The sequence below is a fragment of the Anas platyrhynchos genome, chromosome 4, assembly GCF_047663525.1.
Source record: "Anas platyrhynchos isolate ZD024472 breed Pekin duck chromosome 4, IASCAAS_PekinDuck_T2T, whole genome shotgun sequence".
Taxonomy (NCBI): domain Eukaryota; kingdom Metazoa; phylum Chordata; class Aves; order Anseriformes; family Anatidae; genus Anas; species Anas platyrhynchos.
Genome location: NC_092590.1, coordinates 36,608,209 through 36,622,313, shown reverse-complemented (window position 1 = coordinate 36,622,313; position 14,105 = coordinate 36,608,209). Strand labels below are relative to the sequence as shown.

Below are 14,105 nucleotides of genomic sequence, written 5' to 3'. Positions count from 1 at the left end.
ATCAAATACTGTCTTTTTAATTAGACACAGAGAGGTGTGGCAAAACCCAACAAGTAGAATTAAAATGAAATACAAGAATTCCTTAGCCATGTTATGAAGGAAGGCAGTCTAGAGTATTTTAACCGTTCCTTCCAGCTTTGAATTCTATGAAGCTAAGAATTCAGGCATTCCTGAATCCCACTGCAACAGAAAAAGTAAGATGCATCAGAGAGGAATGGTAGAACATCTAGACAGGTATAAATCCTAAATGCATCTTCATCTGCTACTGAGGGGCAGACGATCCATCACTTCCTGGCTTTTTTGAAAATGCATTTTATAGGGTGACCATGCAGAAGGAAGATTCAAAAGGCTAAGAGGGCATCAGAAATTAAAATGAATATTTATATGTATGTGTTCATACTTCTTCAAACCGCATCTAGCAATTCCAAGGACACTCATAATAAAGGACAAAGCATTTAATTTTCTGTACACACTGTTTAATCACCTAGAGATACTTTTAATTTCTTAGGCTTTCAACATCCTCATTTTTAAAGGTTTAAATATTGTTTATAATAAAGTAACAGTAACAGTGAGCAATATGAAATGCTAAGTTGCAGGAACATATTTGAGATAATGCTGATTTTATTTTGTAAAATACATTTTTGCTTATTGCAAAAAATAATAATGTGGTTAATAATTTATGCTGGGAAAAATATATGAAGATATACAATTAAGTAAAAAATAATAATATTTTCTTGACAGTAGATTCCATGATAGATAAATTGTAAGAAGTGGAGAGAGGCAAAGGATCAGAGGGAAAATTATAGGATATTTAGTTGTATGACAGAAGCATTTTCCTCCTAAATATGAACTACTGTATTTGAAAATACGCTGTCGTCAACATTCCTATTCCAGAATGTGAAGCTTTATGGGTTCTTTTTCTCAAAAATAATCTTAGAATTACAGCACAGGTGAAAATAATTTTTCTAAATATGAAGGGGCATGCAGAAAAAGTTCAACCTGTCACACTTGGCAATTCCAGCCCAAACCAACACTACTTTATGTGACTGTAAATTCTGCAGCACCTTTACTCTCTTTTCTCAAAGATGTCCAGAAATATAATCTGTTCCCTTATCCTCATATCTGAGCAAAAAAGTAATCCCATTTTCTTAAGACATCAGAGATAACTCTTTTGTGGTGATTTATAAGGTTGCAGTTTTCTTTGTATTCTGTCAGACAGACTTCTGTATTCTCCATGCAGCTGACCTCTGAATGCACCGTAGGAAGCAAAAAGTTTGATACCATCACTGCAGGATAACTTCTTGTTTTTGAAACAATGACTAGTTGAGCAGCAGGAGACTCAGTGAGAAATCTCTTAATTCTAATAGTTGAAAATAATTCTCCATCAAAATGACCCTGGAATTCCATATCTGATTCTTGAAAATGACAATGTTGAAGTAGCTGCACTCAGTCAAGGGGGAATTTTAGTATGAGCAGATGCAGTAAGCAGGGCATTATTTTTCTAGGATGCCTCTGAAAAATGTATCTGCAATTGCTTATAAATTCACTACACACTTTTTACCTCCAAACTGTTATTTCTAACCCAGATTAAACTCACTCTAACTGTGCTCCCTACTGGTTATTAAACAGCAAGGAATAACCTTGGAGTGCTGTAATTAAAGATGTTGCTTCTCACAATATGTCTGGAAGTTAGCTGGTGGGAAGGTACACAACATCTAGGATGAAAGCAAAAGCAGACTTTCAGGGACACTGTCGTGTAATTCACCTTTCTCCCTCCACTTCTGTTTATGGAAAATAGCTTTTTTGTACACACACACAAAGATACCAGAGCATCACAGGGACAATTATTATAACAATTGAATGGGAAAATCAAAAAGCTTTTATACATAGTTACATAGTATAAAAAATATACCAGTACAGATATAGGTTAATTATGAGGAAAAGCAATGTCATCGATAGAAAGAACTGGAATAGATTGTTACAGGAACCTGCTGAGCACCATTGATGGATGTTTGGCAAGCACGTACAGGACAGTGGAGCTACAGTTGATCCTGTCTTTGGGTGGAAAAATTATTATAAGAAAAGGTACTTAGGTAAATAAATGTAATTGCTTCCTAACGTGCTCTCTAATGGAACATTATGATGTTTTGTTTTGTTTTCCAATAAAGGTGTTTGTATTTCACTGGCTCATATGTGCAAGGGTTTTCAGATTTGGAAGTCACTCTCTGGATTACTTTAAGAAGCTTTATGGACTACCACAGATCAGCTGATTGGAGGTTGAATAACACTGCTTCAGAAAACCTCCCATGGGTCTTTCTCGGCTGTGTTTTTCTTATGGGTTTATTAAAAAAAAAGGAAATAGAAAAAAAAAGTAAAGGCTGCTCAGAAACTATATGACCTGAAACACTTGGGAGGCAAACAATTCAATTACTAATTACCACTCCTTGTTAAGATTGGGTTACAGACAGATGAGACTGAAAAGTTTTTTCATAACACAGGACTGCTAGTAAGTTAGCTCTCAACAGAGGACTACAGGACTTTCTGGAATTCCTTTTCCAGACTTGGCACTTCTTCTAGGTGAATGCTTAACACTCATCTTGGAGTCAGGAGAACATCTGTAAAAGCCTCTGTGCTTACGTATAAATAAGTGGTGGTCCAGGACCAAGACACAGCTTTGAGGCCAAGAGATGCTGATTTCTCTTGGAGAAAGCTGCTGGTACAAACCACAGACAGCAGGAGGCCAGTGCTTGAGCTGGACTGTCTCTCTTTTCTTTGACAGCATAAACATGGGCTCAGAGCAAACTAGAGCCAAGTGCTCAGAAAAATGGATGTGGCAAGTTTGTGCTGTTTGACCTCAATGTGAGAAATGTTTTAACAATTCTTGTCAATAGAGAGCTTGAAGGGAAATATATTTGTAGGCTTTTCCTTGAAGTCTCTGATATCTGGGGGATTTCAGAATAACTTCTAACTACTATTATGACTATTGCATGGGACACTATGCAAGTCTCTGATATCTGGCCAAGAGATTAAGGAGAAGGGGAAAGCTGAAGGACGACTGAAAGACAAAGCTTTGAGGGGACGCTGCACAACTCTCTGACATACAGCCAAGACGGACAAAGGAGAAGGACAAGAAAAAAAGCCTGTGAGGAAGACTATGAGCCTTCACCACGAGAGACCCCAAAGATCCCCAGAGGGACCACCGGAGACTGATACGCATGCTCCAGTAGGAGGGTTTGGATTCTGGGAACTAATTATAATAACCCTGTTTTTTCTAGAAGTAGTAATGAATATGTATTAGCCTAGGAGCATAAAAATCAGCTACTTGATGTAACTGGTGTGCCTCGTGGTGGAGCAGAGACTCTCGGTGCACCCAGCACAGTTTGCTTACCTCTATTCCTTTAATAAATTGTAAACTTTGATTATAATCCTATTTTGGGACTTAGCCATTTATAACATCAAGAACCAGAAACAGATCCCAGTCTTCATTTTATTTAGTAGTACAGAAAATGCAACAATGCAAAGAAATAGACCTAAATGTGACAGGAGTCTTTGTGAGAAAAATTCTTTGTGAGAAAACTTTTTTCCCCCCAAGATTTTTGTTTATATAAAATCAACTTCCTACAGTTTATTTTATTAAAAACTCTGTTGATCTAGCATTTAAGGACATAATGCTTTTAAATAAAGTTTATCTTAGCTGTTCTCCCAAGGCATTTGTGCTTATTTTTTTGTTTGTTTGTTTGATACAAGGTGCAGCAGAGAGGAGAAAACTGGTCATTGCAGAAAAATACAATGACGTCATTGTAATGCTATACTCTGCAAAGCTGCAAATCAATCCCAAAATGGTATTAGCTCTAGCAGTCACTTGGAAAAAAAAAAAAAAAAAAAAAAAAAAAAGTATCAGGTTGACTCATAACTGCAAATATTAAAGGCTAAGAAAAAAAATAGGAAACTATAGGGTCAGCTCCAAATATCTGGGCCTTGCTGCAGAGAGAAAAGCAGCACAAAAATACTGCATGTCAAAAAAAATTGCTGGTGAACATTAAATACTGTGCAGGTCAGCTAGATCAAGTGGCTTCTTTCCAAAAATAAAAATTAAGAGGTAAGGTAAGTTTCTCTTTCATTGCCAAAAGCTTGTCGTCATTTATGGGATATGACTAGCAATGAGCAAAGAAATACATTGACGTCTAGAAAGAGAGCTAAAACTTCCAAAGGAATAACTGATACTTTCTCCTTCTGTGGATAGAATTGATAACATAGCTAGTAAAACAGAGTTAAGTGCTGAATTGTCAGTAGCAGGAACATCCCAGAGGATGCTATCCTTTTTCTGCTCTCTAATGATTTACTTTTAGGCTAGCTCCCTTCCTTTAAAATCTGTCACCTTTTCCTTACCTATGCCTGGGGGTTTAGGAACCTCTGTGTTCCTCCTGTTATTTACACAATTGAATGAATCTACTTTACTTTTCTGTTAATTTCCAAGTGCTGCAGCACAGTTATCTACAGCCATCAGTCCCTAAGTAACCATAGCATAAACAACTGTTCAAAACAAGTACCACGTGGTAAACATGATGCTTTAAGCACTGTTTTTTTGTTTGTTTGTTTGTTTGCTTGCTTGCTTTGTTTTGTTTTGTTTTTGTTTTGTGGTCGGGTGCTTTTTGGTCAATCTGAAGATACATAAATCTATTGAAAGGAAAATATAAGATAACAAGCAGTACTGCAGCAAAGCATCACAAATGAACAGGTATCCCACCACAGAGAGGTCCATAATAGAAAGGTAGATCCATAGTAGAAAGGTGTTAGCAACAGGGCATATAACCAGGAAAAGTCCAGCATGGGAATAATACAATAACAAATTAGTAGAGATATGTCTAAGAACAGAGAAAAGAGGCAAAACAAAGGTACTTTGAAGCAAAAAATAAAGCCACGGGAGATTTTAGTAAAAGCTCTGAGCACCTGCAGTTTCACTTTTCAAAACAAAACTTCTGAAACTTTCTTAAGGTTGGACTGTGGTAATGAAAATCATTAATATCCAAAGATGGGCACAGTTTCTCTTCAACAATGCACACAAGGTATATATCCACATCATAAGGATATACAGAGTAGTCCTTCATAAAGAAACGCTAAATTCAAAACATGACAAAAAAGACCTAAATTTTAGTTTTTCAGAAGCACCATGCCCCATCAGAACCTCAGAACCTTGCAACACTGGGCATTTCAATACTCAAAGATGCAGAATAATCTTCCCTCCAGAGCCCCAGTATTGAGATATTGCAGTTTTGCTCTTTTTTTTTTTTTTTTTAAGTGAATCTCTCTGTTTATCTAAATACTTCAACAAATGAAACTTTCATGAAGTATGAGCTTTAGATTTACAGATCTTGCTAACAAATATTTAAAAGATGTAAAAGACATACTACTTTCACCACTGTGTGGACTGTGTCAGAATTTAGTATAGAGTATCTTAATGGTAGAGAAATTCCTCAGAATGACAATCAGCTAGCTACTTTAAACTTCCAGGCAGGGGATCCTGCTAAGCATTTTGTTAAAGGAGGTAGGAATTGTTAACTATAAACTGCTTGCTCTTCACAGCCAGGGACATTTGGATAACTTCTAATCTAGTTGTCAAACAATGTGTAGAGGATACTCTGCCAGTCTCGCTCTTTTTGCTCACTAGGGTACCTTCAGTAACCATTCTACCAGGCACTACAGAATCTGTCCTACCATGCAAAGTGAAGCATCACATTTAGGACCAATTTTCTGGAAATCAAGATGTCTCTAGATGTCTCTATGAAGTCACAATAGATATTGACTCATTCTGAAGCAACTTACATTGCTTGCTTAGCTCTTCCTTTAGTCCTACACCATTTAAAGACATCATTGTTCTGATGTCAAGTACGCTCAAGTACCAAACTAAGGCCATAAATCTCTCTTCTGCAAATTCAGCTCAACTCTTCACTTCTTTCACACCTTGTATCAAAAAAAATATAATAAAATAAAAACAGTAACTACAATAAAAGATGCTTAAGAAATCAGAAAGACTACCTCTTTCAAGACCGTTTCTGTGAAAGTAAAACTCTGATGCAGCACAAAAAAAGTCAGTCTAGTTCTAGAAAGGAGAGAAGGGACTAGAAATATTTTTTTTTTCCTGCTCATCTAGTCAGGTTCTAACTATTGAAAACTTTTCATTTAGAGAAAATGAAATTTTCTCTAACAAATGAAATGAAATTTCATTGTTTCTTTTTTTGTTTCTTTATACAGAAACAATTTCACTTAATAAAATGTTTTCACTCAACCTCTCAAAGCCAAATGTCACAAGTTTGAAAAACTAAAAACTAGTTAAAATATATCAAGATTTCTTTTCTTGGAGCCTCTTTGCAGGTTTTATGGTACATCTGAGGACTGTCCAATGGACTATCAACACTGGAATCTCACCCTTGATCTACACTAAAGTACTATCTGGCAGCAAAAACTTTAAAAAGCACAATACAATAAAAAAAGTACTTCTGACAGTCAGTTATCTTTCATACAGCCTCATAAAACTGATATCACATTATATAGCAAAAAGGAACTTTTCTAGTAATGGCATCTTACATACAAAATTATAAATCTATCTGCAAAACAGCAGTACAGTTTTTATACTGAGATCTCAAAAAAAAAGAAAGATACCTCTAAACTAATATTCCATTTTACCAGTCTTACTGGTCTGTACCAGGGACTGACTGCAATCCCAGGTGGTATGGGATCTGGGACACAAAAAGCATGGGGTTGCTCAGTTGCAAAGATCCTTGTATATTTTGGCTCACACAAACCAGCAGCTTCCTGTTATTCTTGACCCCTCTGTCCACCATTTTCCCCCTCAATATAAGAAATATTTGGTTAATTTAAGCATAAAGACACACAAGCATGCACACACACAAACAAGCGGCTGAATTTTATGTGAGTCTACTAGTAGGTTTTAGTTTTTACCAGATCAATAAGTTTAATGAATAAAATCCTATAGAGACTTTTTAACCTCACTTCAGTAGATATATTGTTTGATTCACCGGAGTGGAGACAAAAATTGTCAGATGCCACTGAATGTTTAAGCTTCAGATTTTAAATCACCAGATGACAAAGAGAGCCCAAATGCATAACATTTAAAAATATTAACATTTCCATAGAAATTAATTCTGAAATATACTAAGAGATCATGTTAACCTGTCACTCCGTCTTGTTGCTGTGACTACAGTGAGGCATGGCTGCAGTTTCTTATGACATCATCAGAACACATCACTGAAATTAGAACCTTCTGGTATAAGTGCTGGAAGATTTGAGCTAGAAGTCAAGCAGTCACAGCTTTCTAATCAGTACTTTTCTTCTAACAAGCTACACAGATTAATAAAAGAACAATTACTTTCACTCTCAATCTTCTTCTAAATTGTTGTAATCTTGGATAAATAGAATTTAATGAGATCACCTTATGCTAAATTGATTTTCCTATTCTACAGAGTAAAGTGCTTTTCAGTTCAGAACTCAACAGTACGCACAGTGATCATGATCAAAATAATACTTTCAGTAGATGAAATGTGAAGACACGCACAATATATTGCTTTGCTATGAAATTCTAATATAAATGCGGGTAATTTCTATATTCAGATTCCTGAAATGAATGTTTTATCCCTTGCAATGAATTATTTTTTTCCCTTTTCAGTGAAGGATTTTTCAAAAATATACATTCCTTTTGGAAATCACATATATCCTCATAAGACAGATGAAGTCATCCTATGCTGAATTGAAGTCAGGACCTACCAAATCTAATACATCTTTTGAATCAAATATATGATCTACTAAATCATATCAGTATTATGTATATTGAAAGCTAAACTGATGAATCACTGGATAAATCAGATAGCAAATGCATGACAATACAGTATTTATTAAAATGGAACAGTGATTCGTTTCAGTTGCCAGAACTTAATATATCAAGTTCTGAAGAATTCTTCAAAATTGCAGGGATTTTGCAGAAAGGCAGAAGACACAGGTAAAAATAGGCTAGAAAAGAGCTATCTGTGTGCGCATCCACAGAACAAGATACTGTATGCTGTTGTTTTGTGGGGGTGTTCATTACGGCTTCCAAAGAAGTGCAGATATTCTGCTATAGTCAGATTTAAGCATGTGTTTGGGATTTTACATTTAACAGGCAGGGGAAAAATTTGAAGAAAAAAAAAAAAAAGGAAAAAAAATGACTAAGTATTTTGAGAAAAACCCTTGGTGAAAGGCTGAGAAAAATAGGTATATTCAGTCAAAAGAAATAAGAATGAGATATGGTAATATAACCCTACACATACATTTTTGATTTCCATCTCTGTTAATAATATTTAGACACGGTGTTTAACAAGGTAATGAGTATTACTAAAAATACTACAAAAACTCTTAAATGAAATACCAACCTAAAACAGCCTGTGTAAAAAACACTCCTCACAATTCCACTCTATTTGTTCTAGGAGACACCTGAGAAGACATGTCCTTAAGTTATTAACTAATGACCAATAGATCTCTGCCAGACCACAGCAGCAAAGCAGATTTCAGATTTTTGAAAATGCAAAATGAGGTTACAAATAGGATATGGATCAAATACCATCACGATCTCAGAAGAGCAAGGGAAATATCCATGAGATTGACATGAACAAGACAAATGCAAGATCAATACTGAGAAAATTTTAAAAGTCCAATTAAATAATGGGTCAAGTGGTCATGACTAGCTGCAGAACTGTAACCGGTAAAGAATCTGAAGCTTGGTCAAGCTCACATGACATGCTTCATGCTCCTTGCTTCTCAACGGAACCCCACCCAGATATATATATATATATTTTAAATCCACTCAAATTTGTGACAACACTGGAATATTAGTTTCCTTTATACCCCTCCTTTTCCACCTCTGTGAGGATTAAAATATTACCTGAATTATCTGCCAGAATAAACAGTCTGTGAATTCATTCCAATTTACACAACCACTATTTATTTATTTGACATTTTGAATTAAGAGCACATGCAAATAGATGTTTACAGTTGAAATGATAGCAGCATAGTTAAAACCAGTAAAATATCACCATGTATTATATTTAAGGAAGAAATTCTTTACTCAGAGGGTGGCAAGGCACTGGAATAGGTTGCCCAGAGAAGCTGTGGATCCCTGGAAGTGTTCAGTGCCAGGCTGGATGGGGCTCTGAGCAGCCTCATCTAGTGGGAGGTATCCCTGCCCATGGCAGGAGGGTTGGAATTAGATGATCTTTAAAGTCCCTTCCAAATCAAACCGCTCTATGATTCTATGATTTCTGATAGTTTATTTTAGCCATTAAAAAGAAATATTTAGATATTTATATGGATAATACTCCTAACAATCTATTTTCCCTGTATTCAGGATCATGTCTCTTAAGGCTGAGGTAGGTCTGGTCCATAAAATGTAATAAAGACAAGCCTGGAAGTTAACTCTTTTCTACTCTTGCCCTTCAGGAAAATAAGTTCCTGAACTTGAGATAGGGCCTATTTTTTCCACAGGGACCTAATTTCCTTGCTGAAAAAAGGGAGCGGGGGGGCATAATGTACAGCTGTATACTGAAGTCAGCCAGTTAACCCTCCTGTGCTGCACATGGGATCATTGCTTGCACTGCTGAACGCTTTGACAAAGAATAATCCCACTTGGTAGTCACATACTCACCAATTTCATCACAAGTCTGAAGTCTCTAAAAAGGACTGCCTCTCTTCCTTCTTTTGTTAACTTCCTGCATTTCCAGTACCCTGTACATAATTAGGAATAATAAGTTTTCCTTACAGTTTTCACAAACCTAGAAATAAGTATTTAAAAATGGAAGAATCACTCAGCATATTTATGTTCTCTCTACACAGAGCTTCCCTTATACAAAATAGCATAGTGCACCTTTACTGCCATGAATACAAAGTCAGAAATAGTGTGATGTCTTCATCTACCCATCTTCTGCACAGCTGACATTGGCACAATCAGCTTCACTTGCCAGAAGAAATTGAGTGAAGTAGCTGGGCCGCCTAATTTCAGCCCTACTTGGAAGACAGACTAGACCACATCAAGTCTGGCTCCCTTGACTCCCTCAGAGTCTTCCAATGCAGTCCCACAAGGATTCCTGTGCCTGCAGGGAGTGTTTTAACTCATTGAGGAAACCAGAGTCCCATCCCTGAAGAGCATAAGCACAACTGAGGGCTGCCCAACCTTATCCCATGGCCAAGCTCAGGCCACCTGCAGCCACATCTAGGGAGGGTTCTCCCCTAGGGCTGCTGGAAAGAATGCTCATGGTGGTAAGAGAAAAAATAGTTTAAAAAATAAACACTCAGGAACACAAGTAAGCGGACCACCGAGGAGACACATAGCCTAGTCCAGCAGGCAACTTTAGCAAATGGGTGACTAAAGTCAGCAAAGTTTTAGCACATTTGGGAAAGGTACAAGCTGGGAAGGTGCTGCAGTAGAGCTAGACAAGCTACTCAGCATGGGGCAGAACAAATCCCTTATGCTGCAGAAAGCCCAGGCAGGTAAGGACAGCCATGTCTGAAGCTGTTACAAAGAAAATATTGGCATGCCACCACAGCCTCAAACAGGTCACCAGAGATAACACTAAGGCTCTACCATGCTTTAGGTGGAAACTGGAGTATTGGCTCTGGTTCTGCTAGCAAAGACAATTAAAAACCAGTCACTGTAATTTTGTTAGACATGAGTAAAGTTGGAAAAAGTAGCAGGTCAGGTGTACAAAGGGTCATTTTTTTGCAACAGGTTCATTTTTTGCTCAGCTTCTCAGACAGCCTCTGTCAAGGAACACTAGAGTACATCTTTAGATACCCAAAATTGAAAATTGGCTGGTATATTTGCTGGAATCAACTTTGTTTATTGTCTGCATTAAAAGCCAGGGGAATGTTCATATGCTTACCTACACGGATGTGTTAAAGTCTTGCTATACTAAGCTGATTTAATCTTTTGCTCTGTGGTCTTTTATATGTCTGTGGAAAGATTTCTGCTACTAAAATTTGTAAGCAGACTCTCCTACAGATTATAGTGTTATAAATAGGTGATAAGACAGAACAAGAACTAGCTCAATAGTTTCAACATCTCCAAAATCTGGTATTTAATTTTCTCCAAACTAAAGCACCAAGAACAGCATGAAAGGACACTGAAAGATAAGAGCTAGGGACAGTTATTCCATCCAACTGCCAATATGTTGTATAAATTTGTGGTTCCCATGCATTTTTGAATTTATCTTTCTCATTTTTTCACAACTTCTGTGTTATCTCTTAAAATGAAGTTATTTCTATTAGAAAACATTCAATCCCAAGCTGCTGGATTCTCATTAGTTTTCCCAGTCTCTGGGCACCTTTTGTGGTTGAGATGACCCAAGAGATTCTTCTTTGTTTTGCAGCTGGTGAAGTCCAGCACAGGATTTAAGAATCTAATATGTCTCATAAAAGATAGTTACTTTGAAATTACTCTCTTTGTATCAAGGTCAAACTATCTCAGAAAATAATAGCAAGATGATAATCTCTAAATGGGGCGTACCACAATAGCAAAACAAGAAAACGGGACCACTACAGCCAACATAATTCCTATTAGCCATTAGTATCTGTCTTTCAAAAATTACTCTTTGAACACACATTCATATGATTGGGGGTCAATATTGCTGGCATCTTAATTGTGATATATTCCACAGTTTTCTTAATGGTTCTTGCCTACTTGCCAGGTCCCATCATTTCTACAGAAGTAAAGTGGTACTGCTGGCATGGGACACCCAGCAATCTGAGTTTGCCACCTTGTTTGAAAAGAAGGTTGATAAACTGAATACAACAAACTGCAATGGCAGCATGTGTGATACAGTACAAAAAGCAAATGAGGAGTTTAAGAGCAGTGGTATTTAACATTTTAGAAAAATACAGAATAGAAAAGCAATGTGTCATGAGATAATATTCAAAGCTGAAGATGTGTCAACTTGTTTAGCAATCGTTTGAATTGAGTTGTTAAAGACTTATTTGGAAAGGCCTGCAGGATGTATGATTCAAGTCATGTTTTTTTTCAACTCTTTTAAGCTTTTTTTGGGGGGCATGTGGTCATAATACGTACAGATATATTAAAATATATGTACATCCTTCTTTCCCTCCCTACTTAGAAGTAATTTACTTGGGGCTTTGTCACTCAAATTCTTCAAACACTTGCTTTCACATTTTCCTAAATTAATGTTCCACTAAACCTTTCTGTGTCTTTGTAAAATAACTTTCATTTTATACACCTTTTTTTGTTGTTTTTTTTTTTTTTTTTTGGCTCCTTCTCTCCTTTAATTTTCTAGTATCCACCACTTGGGATTGTTTTGTTGTTTGGGGGGTTGTTTTGTTTTTAATGCAGTGGTTGATCTGAAATTATTTCTGCTTTCTGACAGCTGAAGGAAAATCCAGATTTGCCTTGTAAACAAATTGAACCCGTATGTCAAAAAAGCAGCATGAAACATGTTCCATGATCATACTCTCTCTATATTGTTGGATTGTGTCAGTCCATCATCCTGAAAACTTCGTGTTTCTCACATTTATCTGTGGGTAAAAATAAATAAATGAATAAATAAATAATAACGTACCTTAGACATCTATGTCACATTTTCAGCAGTCAGCTGTGTCTTTTGGACCCTAGTTCCATCAACTGTCAATGGCATTTGGACTTCTGTATCCCTTTTAAAATTAAGACATTGTTCACACTGGGGGCAGAATTTTCTGAAATATCCATTCTCATTATAATTAAGTCAACCAGAAAATCTTCTACAATATCATCACTATTTGTTTGACATACTCGGCTATTTTTGGATATTGGACTATTATATATTCCTGAATTACCATTCACATCCTCAAAGGTAGCATCTTCTTGATAAAAGCAAAAAGGATGCTTTGATGTACAGGAAATGGATCACAGAGTTCCTGTTCACTGGATGGAACAATTCACAATGCTCAATGAACAATGTAGTGACAAACCTGTAAAAATGACAAAACAACAGTAGTCAGTGTGATTGTTATTGTTGTTTCATGTCTTTAATACTAGATTAGAGATTTTTGTTTTAAGTGAAGTAAAAAACAAACAAAACAAAACAAAACAAAAAAAACATAGGAAATAGAAACCATAGCTCAAGAGGAATCTCACGTTTATCAAAATTTGTTACCAGATTACCTTTAGCATAACTCAGAGCACCTTTCTACAGTTCTGTTTAACAATTCTATAATGCAGATAAATTAAAACATACGCAGCAATGATTTAGCTGAGATGCAACACTGTGTCTACAATGGAGTCCTTCTGTGACCTTGCCAAGTTTACAGAGTGTGCCAATAACAGAGCTGGGATTAGAAAACTGACTGATTAAAATTTTGCTCACTAGGATAAAACACTTGAAATGAATCATCTCATTTTCCAGCATGTCCTCGGGTTGCTGCAGGCACAATAAATTACATTCATATAATAGCAAACAACTATAAAAAATTAGAGTTCATACATTTCATATATATTGTAACACCATGGCCTATTTTTAAAACTCTGAATTGCCTAAAGTTTTTATGCTCACAGACAATGAAATATATGACCAGTATTTTTCAGAGTGAAGTTTCAGAACCATGAGCCTGACCCAAAATACTTAGAACTAAACCGAAATATTTCTCTGACTCTGAGGCTCCAGAACAAACTTTATCTGCACATTTCTGATTAACATCAAATGCTATCCCTAATACCTCTGCAAAAATGCACTTGCAGAGATGCTGAATGTTCTGGGTATAACCTTGTGCACCAGTGAAATGAGCAGAATATAAATAGAAAACAGCAACAAGCAATTGCAGTGGAAAATAATCAGCAAAAGTAGTAATGGAATTAATGGCTGCCAAAGCCTTGCATATCATGGCAAAAATGCAATCCATCATGCAGCTGTTTGTCATTTTTGCACAGGGTTCCAAACAGCTAAGGTTTGCCTAAGGAGGCAAATCTCTTAGGTGTCCTCTCTAGTAAATGAGGAGATGTAGGCTCCTCCACAAGGAGATTAATTCTTCCGATTGCTTTCTGAAGAAGCCCATCTACTCCACCTACCATAAAGACAGTC

The 14,105-nt window shown here is 36.4% G+C and overlaps 1 protein-coding gene across 9 annotated transcripts in view; it reads right to left on the bottom strand.

Annotated features, from left to right (window-relative positions):
* IQCM (IQ motif containing M) overlaps positions 1–14,105 on the bottom strand; it is a 195,323-nt gene that overhangs the window by 110,109 nt on the left and 71,109 nt on the right. For 8 of the 9 annotated variants that reach the window (XM_038178806.2, XM_038178802.2, XM_038178809.2 and 5 more), the window contains 3 exons: positions 12,865–12,999; positions 12,612–12,702; positions 9,692–9,771 (listed from right to left, as the gene is read on the bottom strand). In XM_038178806.2, the coding sequence (XP_038034734.1) occupies positions 9,692–9,700 (9 nt within the window). In that variant the 5' untranslated portion in view covers positions 9,701–9,771; positions 12,612–12,702; positions 12,865–12,999. Of the gene's footprint in view, positions 1–7,191; positions 7,243–9,691; positions 9,772–12,611; positions 12,703–12,864; positions 13,000–14,105 lie in introns of those variants that run through there. The other variant, XM_072037402.1, reaches the window with a different exon arrangement.